General features: G+C 56.5%; 5 protein-coding genes across 5 annotated transcripts; 3 read left to right on the top strand and 2 right to left on the bottom strand.

The window, feature by feature from the left end:
* Nucleotides 1-405: 405 nt before the first annotated feature.
* B0T15DRAFT_493724 (uncharacterized protein) lies at nt 406-5,234 on the bottom strand (the record flags this gene model as incomplete). Its single annotated transcript, XM_062866965.1, has 2 exons — nt 406-2,612; nt 2,669-5,234. The coding sequence occupies 2 exons, from the start codon at nt 5,232-5,234 to the stop codon at nt 406-408; spliced, it is 4,773 nt and encodes a 1,590-aa protein (XP_062721351.1).
* Nucleotides 5,235-6,700: 1,466 nt separating this feature from the next.
* B0T15DRAFT_485164 (uncharacterized protein) lies at nt 6,701-7,977 on the bottom strand (the record flags this gene model as incomplete). The annotated part of the gene is made up of 5 exons (XM_062866279.1): nt 6,701-6,717; nt 6,758-6,930; nt 6,987-7,342; nt 7,379-7,499; nt 7,580-7,977. The coding sequence occupies 5 exons, from the start codon at nt 7,975-7,977 to the stop codon at nt 6,701-6,703; spliced, it is 1,065 nt and encodes a 354-aa protein (XP_062721352.1).
* A 1,900-nt stretch (nt 7,978-9,877) lies between these two features.
* Nucleotides 9,878-11,995, top strand: B0T15DRAFT_567466 (uncharacterized protein; the record flags this gene model as incomplete). Its single annotated transcript, XM_062870727.1, has 3 exons — nt 9,878-10,173; nt 10,303-11,100; nt 11,134-11,995. The coding sequence occupies exons 1-3, from the start codon at nt 9,956-9,958 to the stop codon at nt 11,993-11,995; spliced, it is 1,878 nt and encodes a 625-aa protein (XP_062721353.1). The 5' UTR covers nt 9,878-9,955.
* A 759-nt stretch (nt 11,996-12,754) lies between these two features.
* B0T15DRAFT_555826 (glycosyltransferase family 90 protein) lies at nt 12,755-15,009 on the top strand (the record flags this gene model as incomplete). The annotated part of the gene is made up of 2 exons (XM_062870404.1): nt 12,755-13,839; nt 13,901-15,009. The coding sequence occupies exons 1-2, from the start codon at nt 13,104-13,106 to the stop codon at nt 15,007-15,009; spliced, it is 1,845 nt and encodes a 614-aa protein (XP_062721354.1). The 5' UTR covers nt 12,755-13,103.
* Nucleotides 15,010-16,219: 1,210 nt separating this feature from the next.
* Nucleotides 16,220-18,021, top strand: B0T15DRAFT_532784 (uncharacterized protein). The gene is made up of 3 exons (XM_062869328.1): nt 16,220-16,500; nt 16,577-17,359; nt 17,427-18,021. The coding sequence occupies exons 2-3, from the start codon at nt 16,623-16,625 to the stop codon at nt 17,737-17,739; spliced, it is 1,050 nt and encodes a 349-aa protein (XP_062721355.1). The 5' UTR covers nt 16,220-16,500; nt 16,577-16,622; the 3' UTR covers nt 17,740-18,021.
* Nucleotides 18,022-18,281: the final 260 nt, after the last annotated feature.

Below are 18,281 nucleotides of genomic sequence, written 5' to 3' on the forward strand. Positions count from 1 at the left end.
AACAAGACAGCGTCGAGCTTTCTTCCCAACTAAGACCCAACCAAAACAGAAACACCCGCTTCGTAATCCAAACAAACCGAAACGAAACTAATTCTATCAGGTCATGATGCCGTCAGCTGCAATCCAGTCAGTTCCCGCCTCGCCTCCAGCTCAACAACGGTATCCCTTGCTGACAGATTAATCCCTCATTAAGCTCTCTTGTCTCTCTCATGAGCGATTATACCCCGAGATAATCCAGCCTTCAGCCTTGACCTCACGTTCTTGCTTCGACTATCTCCCTGCTACGCCCAGTCTGTCTTGGTTATTATTAGAACAGGTACACCGGCCCCGTCAATAACACCCCTCGCCCCAGCATAACTCACAACAGGTGAAAATAATAGTAATACCATCCGGAATTCAGCTGTCTCACCCATGCTCAACAGTGATCTCCAACCCACCGGGTCGTCTCTCTGCTTCTCCCTCGTCCTCCTCTGAAAACTCGCCCGCCTCTCCCGGGACCACAACATGATCATGATTCAGAGTCTGATCATCGTCATCACTGCTGAACCCACCAACTTCCTCGCCGCGCGCCGCGCGCCTCGCCGTCTCCCGTTCCCTATAAATCTCCCGCTTCCTCGCCTCCGCCTGCTTCAGGCAATCTACGTAGGTGCGGAACTTGACGATCTCCCGGAGGAGGTACTCGCTCTTCCGCTCCCAGTTGGCCATGGCTTTCGCCGCGTTGCTGCTGCGCGGGGAGAAGGCGCCCAGCATGGGCGAGCGGAGCGCGTTGTGGGTCTGCAGCTCGGCCTCGATGGATCGCACGTACGCCTCAAGCGACTCGAGCTGGTCCTTCTCGTTGAGCGGCGAAGGGCGCATCGAGTGGTTCGGCGGCGTCCAGTCGGTGATGTGGATGCGGTCACCAGGGAGCTTGTTGTTGGCGGGATGCGGGTTGTGGTGGTGGTGCAGTCCGTGCGGGCGCGGGAGGGTGCCGCCGAGGACGCCGGAGCTGCCTGATCCCGGGCGGACGGCGAAGTCGAAAGAGGCAGACCGCATCGAACGGCCAGACTGCATCGAGGAGCGGCCGACGCCCGTGATGCTGCTGATGCCTGCGGCGGCGACGGCGGCGGCATTGGCAGCGCTTCCGGGGCGGGAATGTCCTTTGCTGCTGCTGGGGGGTCGTCCGCCGCCGAAGCTGGCCGTGCTCTCGTTGGCTGGGTTCGTATTGTTGGCTGCGGCGCTATGGAGGACGCTGTCGCTCCACCCATACTCGACATTGGACATGCCGCCCACAAGCGGGTGAGTGCTCAAGCGAGCGCTCCAGTAGTTGGCTGTGTTGACAAACTCCTTGCAGATTTCGGCCGTGCCGACTTGGAAGAGATGCACGGCGCCGGTGGGGAGGGAAAGGGCCCAGACGTGTGGACGGGTTCGTGAGTAACCCGGCGGAGGGAGGGCAGAGGCAAGAGTCTGGCGGAGTGAGAATGTTCCCAGGTTAGTGGCATTGTCCTGCCAGTTGCCGCCGCCGACGACGGCACCTTTCGGCAGAGTACTGCCTAGTCCGCGTCTGTTCTTGCTACGGAGGGACTTGGCCGGAGTGAACGAGAACAGGCTCAGTTGTCCTTTTTGGACGACCGCAAAGACTTCCGTCCAATTTCGGTCTCTGGCTCTCTTGTCCACACCATCGAGGTGGTGCTTGTGCGTGACAATGCCTTCCTTGACCCACGGAGGGCCAGCAAGTTCCAGAGTCTCGTCCTCGAGCAGCTGATCACTCCTGATCTCGTCCTTGAGCGTCTCGAGCGCGCTGTCCTCACGAATGATCGCCTGGCTCAGTGCGTTGGCAAAGCCAATCGACTGCTGGAAGTCCCCGCGGGGGTATGAAGAGCCGAAGGAATCCATCGACATGGACGTGTGGGTACGCCCCAGCGACAGCTTGCTCCAGGTGGCAGACGAATCAGTCGGCGTCCACACGGAGTTGCCGTCCTCGAAACTAGTCCTACTCGACGAGAAGCCGGTGTTGAACCCCCTGGGCCGCGAGCGGCTCTTGGAAGTCCACCTGGACGAGTTCGCCTTCGCCGCATCGGAAACCCTGCCCCGAGTGGAGGCAACACCTTCTGACGGTGCTTTGCTCAACACGCTCGGCGTCCGTTTGAGCATGCCCATGACGAAGAGGCCACTTGGAGTATGCGGAGCAGCAGCCTCGGCACCAAACAGTGGCAGTCTGTCGTCGCGGATCGAGGCGTAAATGTCCTTGAGGACGATCTCGACCTGCGACTCCCAGGCGCGCAGCGGGCCATCGAATGGTGTCTTGACAAGGGGCCCACAGCTCTCCCCGGGAGCCTGATCGGAGAAGGCACCCAGGGCCGACCCCGGCCGGGGTGGCGGCTTGAACGAGGCGCGGAAGCTGTTGTGCTTGAAGTCCTCGGACGTGCGGACCTCGCTCTCGACGCCCACATTTCCCTTGCCTGGGAGGATGCTCGGCCGGTCGAACGCGTCAGGGACCGACTCCTGGACGGCCTGCCTGATGGTTGTCATGGTGTTCTTGATGAACTGGCTCCTGGTCATCCTGTGTTCGAGGTCGGCCACGTGAAGATCGGTATTGAGCAGAATGATGGAGTAGCATATGGTGTGGATGACGTCTGATAGAGATATTAGTATTAATGCTCAAACTCAGCAATTTCCTCGAGGCACTTACCAATCGACTTGAACCCGTGGTTGGGGTTGCAGTCACACCACCGCTTCGAGAAAGCCACCAAGATGCGGTCCACCTGCTGCGTCTCGGCTCTCAGGAGCAACCGCTGGCAGACCTGGCGTAGACTGGCCACGACGCTCTGGTTCTCAAAGTCGTAGAGTTCCATGTAGGCACGCAAGGTCCGCTGGCGTACAATGCCCTCTTCACCCATCCAAGCTGCTGCGCGGTCCTTTTGGATGAAGTCCTCGTTTCCGTCAAAGATCTTCCGTGCCTTCTGCCGGTCGTCCTCGGTCGGATCACCCACCACAATCTCGGGTTCGTCAATGGACTTGGCAGACCGAGTGATGGACTCGTTGGTCCCCATGCCCTGCGGACTGGGTTCGGCGCTGTCAATCCTCAGACTTGGCACACTGTGCTTGTGCATGACCCGGTTGCCGGGCTCGGTCGGTAGGCCCAGCGTATTGGAATCCCCCCGGTCGTCCCGATCAGACGTCGACCGCTTGGCTTCTGGCCGTGCCGATGATCGAGCGTCCAGGCTTGCCCTGTTGAGATTGGGAACGCTCTTCGACTTCGACACCACAGGTGAAGGTGACCTCTTCGCCCCGTCTGGGTGCAGTCCGGGCCTGAGATTCTTCTCGCGCGGCTCTGAACGCGGCGTCTTTCGCTTCCGTACCGGACTGTCCTCGCTGTCGCTGTTGTCCCGGAGGAACGACTCGAGCGGAGATCCATCCGAGAACTCTTTGGTCTGCCGGTTTGGCGTGGCTGCAGGACGAGGAACTGAAGAGGAGTCCTCGGGGCCGACCTTGCGGATGACGGCTTTCGGGCTCGGCTCATAATCGGGCGAAAATCCTCGAGGCGCGCGGCCTTCATCGTCCTCTGCAGCTTCTCGTCTGGCGGCCTTGTCTTGGTGAGCATCATATGGTGCCTCGACCGAAGGCAACGGCGTGTCGGCAGGAGTTTGGGCGACAGAGGAAGTCGGGCTTCCCTGCAAAAATGGGTCCATGGCCCGTCGGAGACTGGTGATGGGGCTAGGTTCCGGCTTTCCCGAGAGCGCCTCTACCCTGTCCAAAGGAACCTTGAGTGCCGGGGCAACGGGTACATTTGGCACCGGCGGAGGCTCGGATTCGGTGATCGAATACTTCCGTCTGCGGAAGAAGGACGAGGTTTTCTTCTGCAGCGTGTGCGTAGTAGAGTGGTGGGACTCGCGAGACGGCGGGGGGCATGATTTCTGCTGCGACGCGAACGACGACACCTGGGGAGATGAGGAACTGCTCGATGCACCCGACTTGGACGAGCCAAACATCCTCCTGAAAAAGCCGGGCTTTTCCTTCGGCTGAGGGGTCACAACCATCGGCGGCACCAGGATCGCGTCCTTTGTCTTCTCGTAGCCTACATGCGGTGCTGGGGCTGAATCTAGGTCGAAGGCAGGGACAGGTAGGGGCGGTACGTCGCGCGCCGAGTTGATTTTTGGCTCGGCCTTCCGGCCGACTGTTGCGCTCCTTGAGGATCTCGTGCTGCGGCGACGCTCAGGGTAAGCCGCCCCTACAGGCGACCTGGGCTCTACCTTGGGTTCCGGAGGCGGCATGATGGGCAGGGACGGTGCTGTCGTGAGCTTCCGCGGCCCACCTGGGATAGTCGGGGTGGGAGCGGCGTCGTATGCGTCATTCAGGAACGAACTGGTGAACTCGACCTGCCACGCGGCGCCCGATGGACGCGGCTCCCCGTCGAAACTGGAGGAGCGCCCCCCAAAGCCCCTGGCCCAGCGCTGGCTGCTCAGGACCTGTGCATACCCCGCATCCACACTGGTTGTGCTGCTACTCTTGCTTCCCTTGCCGCCCCTGGAGTGAAGCGGCCTTCCCGGGCTCCGCTGCGAGGTCTCGCGCATGCTGTTGATTCGACCCAGGCCCGGCTGATACCCCGAACTGCTGTTGCTTCGGCGCCCTCGCGACGATACCCTGCTCGCGTCATCACCAGCTTCAAAGTCGGAGCTGTACGAGTACCCGTGCCCGTTTCCGCGGCCCAATCTCGAATTGAACGTCATTGCCCGTGACTCGTCGGTATATGAGGGGTAGACAGCAGGCTCGTCGTACGCGGACCTCGAGACTCCAAGCGGCGTGCCAAGCTGGCCCATTGACAATTGGTCGAGGGACAGGAGCATGTTGGCGACGAGCGAGTCGCGTGTAACTTGACGGGGCGAGAGCGACAGGTCGTGCGAGTCTCTCTGGGCGGGGCGGCGTGGCTCGGGGCGGTCGGGCTCTTTGTTGTTGGACATGTCGATCGGGATGTCGACGGGGGCAAGGCCCTCGAGAAATGTCTCAATGTGGGAGGTATCCCTGACTTGGCTCTCGGGCAGCCGCAGCGCTTGGCCGTATGCAGGGGGAGAATCGCTGTCCCTGGACGGCGTGGGCGGCAAACGGCCAGTCGGCGTTCTCGGGATGCCGTCCCAGTCTTGCTCTAGATCTCGATCTCTGGCTTTTGGTGGCAACAACGGCGGCGGCGATGAAGACGTGTCGATGTCGGGGTCGGGTTTGCGTCTGCCATGTCGACGACCCGTCTCTGAGGCAGGCATGATTGGCTCCCGGCAGCAGAGCAATCGGGGGTCTGGAAAAAGCAATCACAGGGCCTCGTGTGATACAAGGTGCAGCCGCTGCAGCGCCGTCAACGCCCCATCCGACAGCCGCAGGCTGGACCAATCTCGCAGAATTCGGAAGGGAAATGAACGGCTTGACGCTGCACTGTTGGGATACACTGGGTTCACAGCACGCGGGACGGGTAACTTTAAAGAGCGTGCAGTCTGTGGTCCGTTTGGGCAATCCGCGCCGCTTCCCCTGGGTGCTGCGAGCCTGCGATTGGACGCAAGGACAATCTAGCGAGATCTTTGATTCGGCCCCACTGATGTTCAGGCAGCGGGTCCGCCAACCTCCTCGACCCCAATCTTTGTTCAGATTTGGGTAGCTGGGGAGTTTGAGGATATGGTGCTCGTATCGCGCCTCTGTATAGTGTATCGGTCTGTCTTCATTTACAGGTCTGTTTCTGACTAGGTACTAGTATTTCCGATCACAACGTAGAAGTGATGATGATTGTCAACCTATGAGTTTCTTCAACTTTTGTTTCACCCCGCCATGCTGCGAGCCCCAGTGCCCCTATCCCCCTGCAGCAGGGACCCGCCCAACGCAACCCAATCTGTGACCGCTTTTGGCCGCTACTCAAGTTGCCTTGTTACCCAAAGAACCCTGCTCCTCCTGCATGTTTCAACTACTGTAGTAATAATTCTTCAAGAGTCAAGACTTTGGGCTAATAACTAATAATCGATGCCAGTAAGAGACAGGTTATATCGGCTAATTTGACAAGTTGTATACTTTGTACGTTTTGCATCGGGTCCTTAACGGATAACTACACGAGTATGAGTTGTCACTCCGCGTCCGCTAAAGGTGTAAACCGATCCTTTCCGCTCAGTCTGGCTCACATTCTCACTCGTGGCAACTCGTTGCTCGATGCGGTTGAGGCACGATCAAACGTGGTTCCACGGAAGGCAGCGAACCGCTCGCGAGAAGGCGCGGTGGACTCCAGTCAAAGCTCAACTCTAGCTCTAACTATATTGTACAGTACTGTACATGTAATTACCTTATTATCCAAGCCACTCCTCACGTCACAGGTTCAGTTCTCAAGCAAAATATAATATCCATGGATTCGTAACTTGATGTTCATCCAGCTGCCACGTGTCAACCGTTGCAGCCCAGTTGTGTATGATAATGCGGGGCGTCTTTGTGGGGAAGACGGAGGAGCTCCACTGCACGAAGCTCAACACGTTCGAGACCGTGGCGGTTTGTTAGGGATATATCTGCCTCGTACCAAGCAGTCTACTTGCGTATAGCTCATCCACTCAGCAACGCGGTGCTCGAAGCTGCTCAGCTTCATGTTCCATGATATCATTCAGAATACGCAATCTAGGCGTATTGAATTCACCGGCGCTGAGGGTTCAGTGACAAGGGTGTAGCACTGAAGGGTAGAAAGTTCCTACTTCCTAGTGCACTACTATACTTTGCAAGTCCCTTGTATTCATACCAAGTGTCACTTAGACAGTTCTCATACATCCGTTTTCAAACGTTGCCTGAACCACACCATGAGGATACACTGCGATATCCCGCGGTGGATTGGTAGCACTGCTGGGAGACCGCCCAGTCTGGCATTGTGTAAGCGCCACCCACTTCCAATCATGTATGTCACGACACGACCCTAATTGGTGATAGGCAGTAATCATCACTCTCCAACCATCGACAAGAGGCCCAAAGTATATCGACGCAGAGGTTAGCATACCGACTTACCCCTTGTCAGTTCCCAAGCTGGACGACGTACCCCGTTTCTTGTCGTCGAGGACAGAAAAATGTCGCGTACTTCAGCCCGCTCGACCGTGGTAACCCAGTCGGTCAAGCACACGGCACAAGACCCGGGTTCGCGTCGACAAGGTCGAAACAGCGCTGACTCTCCCGCCTCCTGCTCCGGCTCCCGCTCCGGCTCTGACAGTTCCGGTATCCTCGCTAGCCACTTGCGGCTCCTGCACTCTTTGTCCACCAAGTCCGTAGCCACGTGCATGCAAATGCAGGATCTGCCCTCGTCAATCGCGTCTCGGAGCGTGACAGCCTTGCCTCCAAGCGTGTGGATTACACGGAGGAAGAGCTAGTCACCCCACTATTCGAGCAGACGGCTTTTGACACCACAACGGCCCGCCTCCCCAACTGCGTGCCCAAACGGTTTCGCAAGGATGTCCAGAGGGAGGCCTTTAGGCGCGCCGTAGAAATGGCGGTTCATAACGAGGCGCCCAAAGACATGATATCTATGTGATAGTAGTCAAGGTTAGACTAGGTAGGTGTTGGGCAACAGTGGATATTGCGGCTTGCACGTTACAGGTTGTACGGAGACTGGGCGCCGTTTGGGTTGAACACCTGCTGCGCATGACAGTAGAAGCGGTTGCGCCTGATATTTTCGAACACGAGGTGTTCTCTGCTTGTGGGATTCCATGCCGCTGAGAAGACATGGAGTTGGCAACAGATGGAGCAATAGAAATGGCCGTCGCCAAGGTCATTTTCAAGAAGTGCCAGAAGTTGCCCCCGACACTTCGCCGGCACTTTGGCGATGTCGTCTGCGAGGATGGAGCGGAGGCATTTGCAGGTGAGTGAGAGCGCCACAGCAGACTCAGGGGATTCAGAGAGCTGAGCCACAATGTAAAAAATAAGTTCGGCCGGCAGCCTTAGGAGAGCCAATAGTGTTGGAGGGAGTTGGGCTCGAAAAAGACGAGAAAGCACTTGACCCATGGCGGAACACCTTTTTGAATTGTCGTTTCATGGAAGTCCGATCGCACAAACCCCTCACATCGGACCTATTTGTAGAACAAAACAGAAGCAAAATTGCAAATGACATCATTCTAGATGGAGTAAAACTTGTAGACTAAGTCTGACACAACACCATTACTACGTCAAGGTTTCGCACCTTTTCAGCGTTGTTGAGGACAAGAAGTGACCTCAGACGGAAAGGGACTCGGTGGGGACGATTGGAGCATCAAGATTTTAGCTACATAGGTACCTACGAGGAGAGAGCTGAATCTTATGTCTCACTCAAACGTGAAGCTATATCATATCATATCTTCTAATTTCCTTATGGTAGTTACTCCTTTCCTGTCAACATTATCCAGACCGTATCTCTCCAAAGGCTAAAATCTTTTCAAGCGAAGTGTCGTTGTTCCGAGCCTTTCTCTTAGTTTACACGTATGGCACTATGAACACAGAGAAAGGGAGGAAGGAGTACTTCGTTGAAATTACATGGGAGAACCCCCAAAGTTCATTGGCATGGTGTAGGGATTGGGTGTCTCACCGGCGCAGATACGGGAAGTCCCTTTAGCGCCGGAGGACATTGTCGTTGTATGCGGCGGCTATCCTACGTATACATAGTGGGAAGAGAGAAAGGGGAGAGCTCAAATACAACCAAAAAACGGGCCTCAGGCCTATAATGATGTCAGATATTATAGAACGCTCCCTAATATCGTCTCATGTGATGTGTTATGCCCAATAGAATGCCTAGGTATAGGCATGGAGTTGTGGTTGGATGGACTGACAGATATCCTCATTAGAATCTTGACGTGGCATTAATATGGTAGTACACTCTAGATAGTATATGTCATGGCAGTGGTGTGAGGCCTTCGGTAAAAACGGCGATCCACCTGGAAAGGCGAGCCACGGGGCCGGGGGAGGGCAGCGGCGTCGCCGGATGGCCGTTTTCGAGGCCGACCGAGGACATGAGACGCTTTGCTCGACATTCATAGTGTGGGCTGCGCTGCGAAGACTGCGTCAAAAATGACCGCACAGGCCACATTCATATTGTATTCTATCCTCGTCGTGTCCCATTTTTGATTGTTTCTCCCACCACATCGTTGTGATACTTGGACACTCCACACAACTGTTGCTAACGCGATCAGGTCGGTCACCGCCACCTATTATTGAAAAACGCATTGAATTCAAACCAATATTTGAAGGAAGGATCAAAGTCCTTTGCATTACCATTGTGCTGAGCTTCGTTCTAGCACCCGCGCCAGCTGCTTCAGCCCAGGAGATCAAACTGATGAGGCGGTTTCACGCCTCAAGGCACCTTTTTATCGCCGCTCAGATGGGCATGCCATGCTGGTCTATTTCCAGCAACTGTTGGAATATAAAGCATCTGAGATGCCTATTATTAGTCCCTGATAAAGAAGTAGAAGGGCAGAAGGGCGGGTGGGCTGAGTTGTGGTTGGCACTAAAACAAGAAATGCATTGGGGTCTAAAAAGCAGGCACCAAAAGGAGGTAGATAAAGTAGGAACTGGCGGAGCGGATGGGCGAAATCGAGCAGCGGGAGGATATGTGATTTGAAGCTCTCGTGGCTAATCAGGAGACGAAGCAGAGCTAAGCAGAAGGCGGCAGGTGGGCTTGGAATTCGTCGTGTCCCCTATTACCAGAGCCAGGGTGGAAACTCCTGAAGAGGTGTCATAAGAGAAAGGGAACGGTTGGGGTCTAAGTCCTTCGGAGATGTCTTGTATTCGGTGTCTTGCGATCCAATCGCCCGAGTTGTTTAACAAGAGCATCCGTAGTCAATTATGACATGCTTTGGCCCTAACCCTTATCTCACGTCGATAAAACCATATCGACGCCCGGCCCGAACGGTCAGCATCGGCAAAACCGAGTCGCGCCTGGAACTTTTTTGTCCCCAAGATCTTCTCCTCCCTCTTGGGTGTCTTGCTCGCTTTTCCACGCCACTCGTTCTCCATGTATGCAATTCGCAACCATGTGGGCAGAGCTTTGTTCCCATGCGCCAGGCCCTGCCTCATCGCAGCGCGGGCCATATCCACAAGCACAAAGTCGGCCAAGTCCACAAAGTCCACAAAGTCTACCAAGTCTACCAAGTCTACCAAGTCTACCAAGTCTACCAAGTCTACCAAGTCTACGAAGTCGACAAAGTCTACGAAACCTACAAAATCCAAAAAGTCCGCAGACTCGCCGGCCGAGCCCGAATTATCTGATGTAAAGAGCGAGCTAGCTCGCATAGGCGAGGCAAGATACGAGGTAGCCCGTAAGCTGAAAGAAGAAGGAATATGGGGCTACCTGCGCGGCAGTCGGCGCAAAGGGAAAAACACCGACCGGTATCGCGTCAACGTTGTCAGCGAGAAGCTGTGCGATGACATCGTCAACTACATTAAACCGACCCTTGCCCGCCACGAGGGCTGCGACTTGATCGACATCTTCCCAGGCGCTGGCATCTGGAGCCGGACGCTCAACGACGTGCTTAAACCTCGCACTCACCTCCTGCTCGAGCCCGACACAGAATTCTACGAGCCCTATCTCAAACCGCTGCTCGAACGCCCCGGCACCAAGCTGCTGCCCGAGTCGGGCATCATCTGGGAGCACCTCAACAAGATCCTGGGCCCGGCGTATCTGCCGCACCAGGTCGAGCGGAAATACAGCCTCGATGAAACGCCCGAGCGCAACGACACTCTCCTGGTGACCATGAACTTGGCCATGCACCCCAAGAGGAAGTTCCGGTCCTTCGAGAGCTTGGCGCAGCTTGTGCTTTTCCAGATCGTCTCATCGATCCGGCCCGGCTCGCTCTTTCAGAAGTACGGCCTGGTGCGCATGCTCATATGGGTGCCGGATCTCGAGAAAGAGGCGATATTACCACGCACATGCCAACGGAGGAAGAAGATGGCGGTCGAGGCCGAAGTCTCGACCGACTACGTGTGTGAGATTGCCGGCGGCGAGCAGTCTGACTACGTGGGGGCGCGGCCGACGCATTGGTACCGTCGCGCCGCCGAGATTGATATGGAGAGTACACGCATGACGCTCGAACGCATGCGTCAACAAGGGTTCGTCTTACCACCAGGGCGAGAGCCACAGCATATGATACACTTTATGGAGTCACATCTGGAGAACATGCCTGGCATGAGCAGCAGCAGCAACGAGGGTTCGAACGAGCATAACTCTTCGGTGGATCGTCCTGCCCACGAGGAACTGGAACGGCTGGAGAAGGAATTTGCCCAGGGCTTGTTCGACAAAGAGTCGCCGGAATTCAAGCGCATCAGAACCCTCAAGTACTGGGTTGCATGGTCCGCAAAGCGCCACGTCAAAACCGACGACCTCCTCCGAGAATACGACCGCATCGTCCAGGCTTACGTTCGAGCGGGGTCAGACAAGAACCTCCTGGAGGAAGCAGCCAAGCTCACCGACGCTTGGAATGCCAAGGTTAACATACTGGAAAAGAGCCTCCGGGCCGAGGTCCTCCTCCACCGCGACAACGTGCACGTCCTGTACCAAGACCCACCCGTCCTTAGTTGGGATCGTCGCTACGTCGAACCCCTACGTGCACAACCCAACGAGTTCTTCCCGGCCGTCCCCTGCGCCCTGCTCGACATCCAGCCCAAGGCCGCTGCCCCTGTGCTGCGCGACATGGGGCCCAGATCGAACCGCGGCGGCGACACCTTTGATCTCATGCTCCGCCACCTCCTGCAGCGATCCTCGGACCCGGTCCTCAGGGCGCTCAATACCATCTATGCCGGCGCAGGCGACGGCGTCTTTCCGGAATGTCCCAGCCTCGTGGACCCTAGCTTGGGCGGGTCGCCGGTGGGCGGGGCCGGCCAGCTGGCGTCGCGGGCCCTGAACGAGAGGCAGCTCATTGAGATCATCGAGGCGTGGGTGAAGTGGCCGTTCAGGCCGAGCTATTCGGAGCTGGTGTCGCGGACGATTGAGGACTTTGCTGATAGCGAATCAGATGAGGTTACAGGAAACCACAATCCCGCTGAGGTAAATATGTAGGGTCATCTGTTGCATCGGGAGGTGTTTTGGTAGACAGACTCCACGGACCATTCTGTTGTAGCATACCTTGTATTTGTGGAACATTATGCATAGGTACATACGGCGTAGAACATCTCGAATAGCGCTAGAGTTATATCATGATGTTGCATAAGTTGTTGACGGCTTGAAATGGGGACGCCAAGCACCGTTTGTCATACGGTTCAAGACTCGAACAGGCCCGACTACCCAAGATGTAGGCCACTAAAGCACCCCTCCAGGTCCCACGAAGGTTTAGGCCTTTGTATCCAAGGGCAAGAAACCCTCGTCCAATACGTAGAAAAGAGTTGGCCGGTTCGATGACTCGATCTGCCCTGACCGAGCGCTGCAACACCCTGGACTGCGGGTTGCGGCTGCGGCCCGTGCCATCCCTGTAGATCGACCCCATCGCTCCCGCCCCTTGCCCAGATTAGCGAGTGCAACGGTCCTAGGTGTGTGTAAGTCGAACTAAGGCCTGCCCATGGTGAGATACGGAATTTCAGACGTCGGATTGCATGCTTGAGGAGGAAGCCAATTGGTCGAGAATGCAGTCTTCTATGTAGAGCACGGAGAGTCTTGCATGGCACTCTTCCTCCATGTAATCCTGTGTACCGGTACTTTCTAAGCGTGCTGCCTTGTTTGTCTCTGCCCTAACCTTCAGCGAGGCCCAGTACGATGCAACGCGCCTTCCTTGCCTTTCTGGTGTGATACGCAGTAACACGATTTCAGAATGTCTGAATCACTGTTCCACTGTCCTACTCATTCATTTCGCTTTGGGTTTGTTGTTTTGCCTTCAACGCCTTGTTCAGCTTCCTCTCCCCCCTGAGTTCTTGCTCCCTGCAATAGGATTGTAAACAGCCGACGGTTTTCATGTCGAGGTGACTCCGAAGCCCCAACTGACACAACTGCATCCTTGTCTCCGCTGAGCGCGCAGTGGTATGCTCCGGGTTCCGTCGCTACTGCCTTCGGATGGTCGACTACACAGAAACATTGTCTCGTAACTTCCAGGTTGGAAAGCGTCTCCCATACCAAACCGAACAAATCGGTAAAAGAAGTCCAATCCTCATTCTCCCTACTATGATACCATAACAAGATGGCCTTCCCTCGTCGACCTTCGGCTTTCCTCCGATACTTGGTATCCGCCCTCCTCTTGGCGTTGACCTTCTACAGTCTGACGGGACCAAACAATCTCTCCTCGCAAATCGGTCCGCTCCTGCCAACAATGTCGGGAAGACTGAAGTCCATTTTGTACGAGCATCCCATCGACAACTTGATCAAAGACGCAGAGAGAGAGTTTGCAAAGAAGATCTCGCGGACCGCCACGACCCTGGAGGCTGCCGCCCAGGCCTACCGCAAACGGAGGGGCCGACATCCCCCGCCGGGGTTTGACAAGTGGTATGAGTTCGCGAACAATAACGATGCCATCATTGTGGAAGAGTTCTGGGACCAAATCTATCACGATCTCGAGCCGTTCTGGGGCGTCAAACCGGCCCAGATTCGCAAGGATGCCCGCAACTTTGAAATGCGTATCGAGATCCGCGACCACAAAGCCTCGTCTAGGAGCGACTGGTTTTGGACGCAGATCTGGCTGCAGACGATCCAGACCATCGAGCACTTGCTGCCGGATATGGACCTTGCGCTGAATGCGATGGATGAACCTAGGGTAGTAGTGCCGTGGGAGGATATTCGGAGGCATATGCGGCAAGCAACAGAGAGAAGGGTGATCGTCCATCCCAAGGTGGTGGTATCGGAGTTTACCAGATTCCCACCGCCTGGAGAAGAGGACCCAGATGAAGAGGAGGCGCCAGAGACAACATGGGAGCACGAGAGTGAGCTTACCTCGAAGCAAGTTTTCGCAAAGATGTGTTGGCGTTGCTGACAGTTCTCGAGGGCACTACTGGCTCATCGCCAGACGCGGGTGTGCGCCGAGCAGCCCAGCCCGCAGAACGCAAGTCGCCACTGATTTCGACAACGCTCCTTCAGTCACGAGTGGTTTCCACCTCAAGCACATGAGACATGGGTACGTAGCCAACTACACCCTCAGTACCGACTTCTGTCACCAGGCCGACTTGCAAGCCCTCGAGGGCATCTTTGTCGAACCCCTCAGCGTCTCGACCACGAAATCCCTCCTGCCAGTCTTCGGTGGCTCCAAGTTGGCCGTGAACAACGACATTCTCCTGCCGGCACCCATGTACCTGAGCGAAGAAGATCGCTTCACAGGGGCCGAAGGCGCCTCTATCCCATGGGCGTCTAAGGAGCCCACCGTCATCTGGCGCGGTACCGCGACCGGCGGTTTCAACCGCGAGAGCAACTGGCGCTCGTTTCAGCGCCACCGCTTCGTGGCGATGAACAACGGCAGTCAGCTCGCACTCGCCGAGTCAAGCGGCGCCTCTAGCCCACCGCCCAACTTCGTTCTCCCACCGAAGCAATACTGCCTCGCCGCGCAGCGCAACAACTCGCTAGCGCAATGGATATCCTCCGTCACCGATGTCTCCTTCACAGACTTGATGTGCAGCTTCGACGGCTTCTGGCCCGGGTGCAACTACACCAACCCTTACTTCGCCGCCTCAGAGCCTGTCCCCATGTCGGAACAGTTCCGGCACAAGTACCTGCCCGACATCGACGGCAATTCCTTTAGCGGCCGGTATCTGGGCTTCCTCCGCTCGACCAGCCTGCCTATCAAGGCCACGCTGTGGAGGGAGTGGCACGACAGCCGACTGGTGGCGTGGAAGCACTTTGTGCCGATGGATAGCAGGTTTGGGGACTGGTACGGCATTCTGGAGTACTTCCTGGGGAACGAGGCCATGGGCGTGAAGGGGAGGGACGATGTTGCCGAAAAGATCGCCATGGCGGGGAGGGAGTGGGCTGCGAAGGTGCTGAGACGGGAGGATATGCAAGTGTATATCCTGAGGTTATTGCTAGAGTATGCGAGGGTGACGGATGACAGGAGGGAGGTGATGGGCTGGGTTGGGGACCTGGGGGAGGCTGTGGATTCGTAAACGCGGGTTCGTGGTGATGAAGGAGAGTCCATCTCGTGACTCCCTGCGCTCGTCTGCTGAAGGAGATGTGGCACCATCGCGTTAGTCGTGTTGCTTGTAGCCCTCCCGGCGCGTTGCATCTGAGGCTGCGGTGTTGCCGAGTCATCTCTATCAGGTAGTTGTTGTTGAAGACATGGGTGAAGTCTTGCCTTGTGATGTATTATGCTTCATTCTGTATGGCAGCTGCTGTAGAGGCCTGTTTAAACTTTAAAGGGCAGCATCCAAGACTGTAACCGTTGACACTTGACAGCCTCCTGATAGCTTGGGATCAATGCGGCCAGCATACCATTGAGTCTCAGATGAGACTCGAATTGAGGGAGTCCTGTTTCCATCTCAAAACCGAATTCGGTGTCAGCCGATGTCTCCGAGTCTCGGCGCGCCATCACTCCATGACACATCAAAAGTGAGACAAGAAAGGCATTCCAGTTTCAGTGGGATTCGCAATCTCTTACATAACAGTGCATCCCGTGAGCATCGCTCGGCGGCAATGGAGGCCGCTCCGGCCAGCGGTGAATAAAGGGAGAGCCGGGCAGGCACGGCGAACGGAAGGACCTGAGTGGTTGCGTGGCCCTGGTGGATAAGGGTGGACCGGCTCTTGCCGGCGGTATCCGCCCAAAACTCAACTCCTGCCGTTAACTGCAATCGCACTTATAACTTAACGGCAGTCGGGTCCGAGATGATGTCGTACTAGCATTCTTGTGCCTCCGGTTCTCTCCACGTGAGCGATTTGCCGGCACAGCAAATCCAGGGATGCGAGGAGGGAATAGGACCGAGTGACTCGATCAGATACCGATCCCGGGATGGCCCTGGGCTGTGTGGGTGGCATTAAGCGACGCCGTGGCCTGAGAGATATATATAGAGTTGCGTCTTGTCTATCCCGCTCTTTGTCTTGAGCCGTGGTAGCGAAGCTTCACGTTCCTTGATGACTGCAAAGCTGCCCGGCTTTTGACCTTTCGCAAACAAGCGCGCTCGCCAGTTATCCTGATCCGTCGTCGTGCTGACCGGCTCTTCGCTCCCACCGCAACCGCCTCTGACGCAGGTCTCGAGTCGTATCTCCTTCCCTTATCGCCGTTGGTGTCAGACAGAGTTGTTGATCGAGCCCCAACAAGGTGTGTTTCAATTTCTATTGTTGGCTCCCGTTTCGGCCGATCTCGCGCTTCGGCAGCGCCTGGGCTGAGCCCCACTAGCCCGCTGTGCTGTCACGGGTGTCTGGCTTCTGGAAATTCTTAGCACGGGCGCAGATCGCGCCAGGCATTGCTTGCCGCTGCGGCATGTGACGGGTCTCCATTGCAATAGCCTCCAGGATGTGGGCCAGATAAAGCATTTTCTGCTCTTATCTTCATGTTTTGTCTTCTCTTTTCTGGCGGGGTTCTTGGGTTCGACTATTAACGGGATCTTGCAGCAGAGTTGCGTCCTTTATTAGCTCACCACTGCTAGCTACTAGTACCTCACGTACGGCCTCCGTATCTTATCGACGTCATCCACCTAAGGTAGTCTCTCCTAACTTGATGTCTCCCTTCCGTGTCAGCGACTACGTCGGCGGCGAGGTGTCGATCCCGACTACCACCAAGACGATGCCCACGGCCGGCACGCTCACACCCCCGTCCACCACAGGCCGCAACTCGCCGCGCTTCTTCGGCAAGCTCAACACCTCCATGATCGAATCCAAGTTCCTCACCCACCCCGAGGACCTCGGCGTCGTCGCGGTCGGCTTCTCCGGCGGGCAAGGCAAGCCCGGCGTCGATGCCGCCCCGACCGCGCTCATCGAGTCAGGCCTGCTGGACCAGCTCCGCGATGAGCTAGGGTACAACCTGCACGGCCACGACACGGTGCACTCGTACAGCGACCTGCATCCCGCGCAGGACCCGCCCCACCGCGGCATGAAGAACCCGCGGGCCGTCTCGGCCGTCACGCGGCGCATTGCCGAACAGGTGTACGATCAAGCAAAGGAGGGGAGGTTGGTGCTCACACTGGGAGGAGATCACAGCGTCGCGATTGGGACAATCGCGGGGAGCGCCAAGGCCGTGAGGGAACGGTTGGGAAGGGAGATTGCCGTCATTTGGGTGGATGCACACGCAGACATCAACACTCCAGAGACGAGCGGCAGCGGGAACATCCATGGTATGCCTGTCAGCTTCTTGACAGGCCTTGCGAAGGAGGAAAACGAGGAGTTTTTCGGCTGGTTGAAGGATGAGCATCGGATTAGTGTGAAGAAGCTGGTGTACATCGGCTTGAGGGATGTTGATGCCGGGGAAAAGCGAATCCTGAGGGAGAATGGTATCAAGGCCTTCAGCATGTTTGATATTGACAGGTGCGTTTCCTAGCTCTTTCCCTTCACCCCCTCAGCAGAGCAACGTCCCAGGCTAACGTAAAGCCAGACACGGGATCGGTCGCGTAATGGAGATGGCACTGGCGCATATCGGCAGCGACACGCCCATCCACCTATCCTTCGACGTCGACGCTCTCGACCCCATGTGGGCTCCTTCGACCGGCACACCTGTGCGCGGTGGCTTGACGCTCCGCGAGGGTGACTACATTTGCGAGGTCGTGCATCAGACCGGCAGCTTGGTTGCCGTCGATCTGGTCGAGGTTAACCCGCGGTTGGCGCCGGAGAACGACATTGGAGCGCACGAGACGGTCCGGGCTGGATGTTCCCTCGTTCGCTGCGCACTTGGTGAGAGCTTGCTGTAAGACAGCGTGCGGAAAGGCACGGTTGTGGCGTATTATGGGTTAGACCTTGTGTTAGACTCGCCGGACCTTGGCATGTGAAGGGCTTGCGGTGTCGATGGATCCAGTTTGGAAGACTTGTTCGGCTTCGATGCCTCACCCATTTTCTTCGTGCTTCACATAAGTAAATAACGTTCAATAGACACAGAATCTCATCTAAATGTCTCCATCCACTACGCGCCAGCCGAGAGGCGCATCGCCGCTCGTGCATCGGACTCCGTCGAGAACACAGCAGGATCCGTCGCGGTTTGCCGGCAAGTTTCATGTGAGCTTCGCGCCGCCAACCACCGTCTTTTTTAGCACCTGCCCGACGGCCCAGCCACCAACATGGCAGCCCCACAACAACCCCCGCGCTAACGTTAAACCCGAAATGGACGCATGAACGACGACATTGTCTTCGCTGAAGTCTCTGCCGAGTGATGTGGCCAAAGTCAAGTCGATGAGCAGTCACATTGGAGCCCAATTATGCACAATTGGTCAACATTACGGATGATATAGCTAAAAGA

The sequence above is a fragment of the Chaetomium strumarium genome (genome assembly GCF_033439665.1).
Source record: "Chaetomium strumarium strain CBS 333.67 chromosome Unknown B0T15scaffold_4, whole genome shotgun sequence".
Lineage (NCBI taxonomy): Eukaryota > Fungi > Ascomycota > Sordariomycetes > Sordariales > Chaetomiaceae > Chaetomium > Chaetomium strumarium.

What these genes read in the sequence shown, in the direction of transcription:
- B0T15DRAFT_532784 (XM_062869328.1), top strand. Translation starts at nt 16,623, where the DNA reads ATGCCCACGGCCGGCACGCTCACACCCCCGTCCACCACAGGCCGCAAC. An exon ending in AGCATGTTTGATATTGACAG is followed by an intron (nt 17,360 to 17,426) that starts GTGCGTTTCCTA and finishes ACGTAAAGCCAG; the next exon opens with ACACGGGATCGGTCGCGTAA.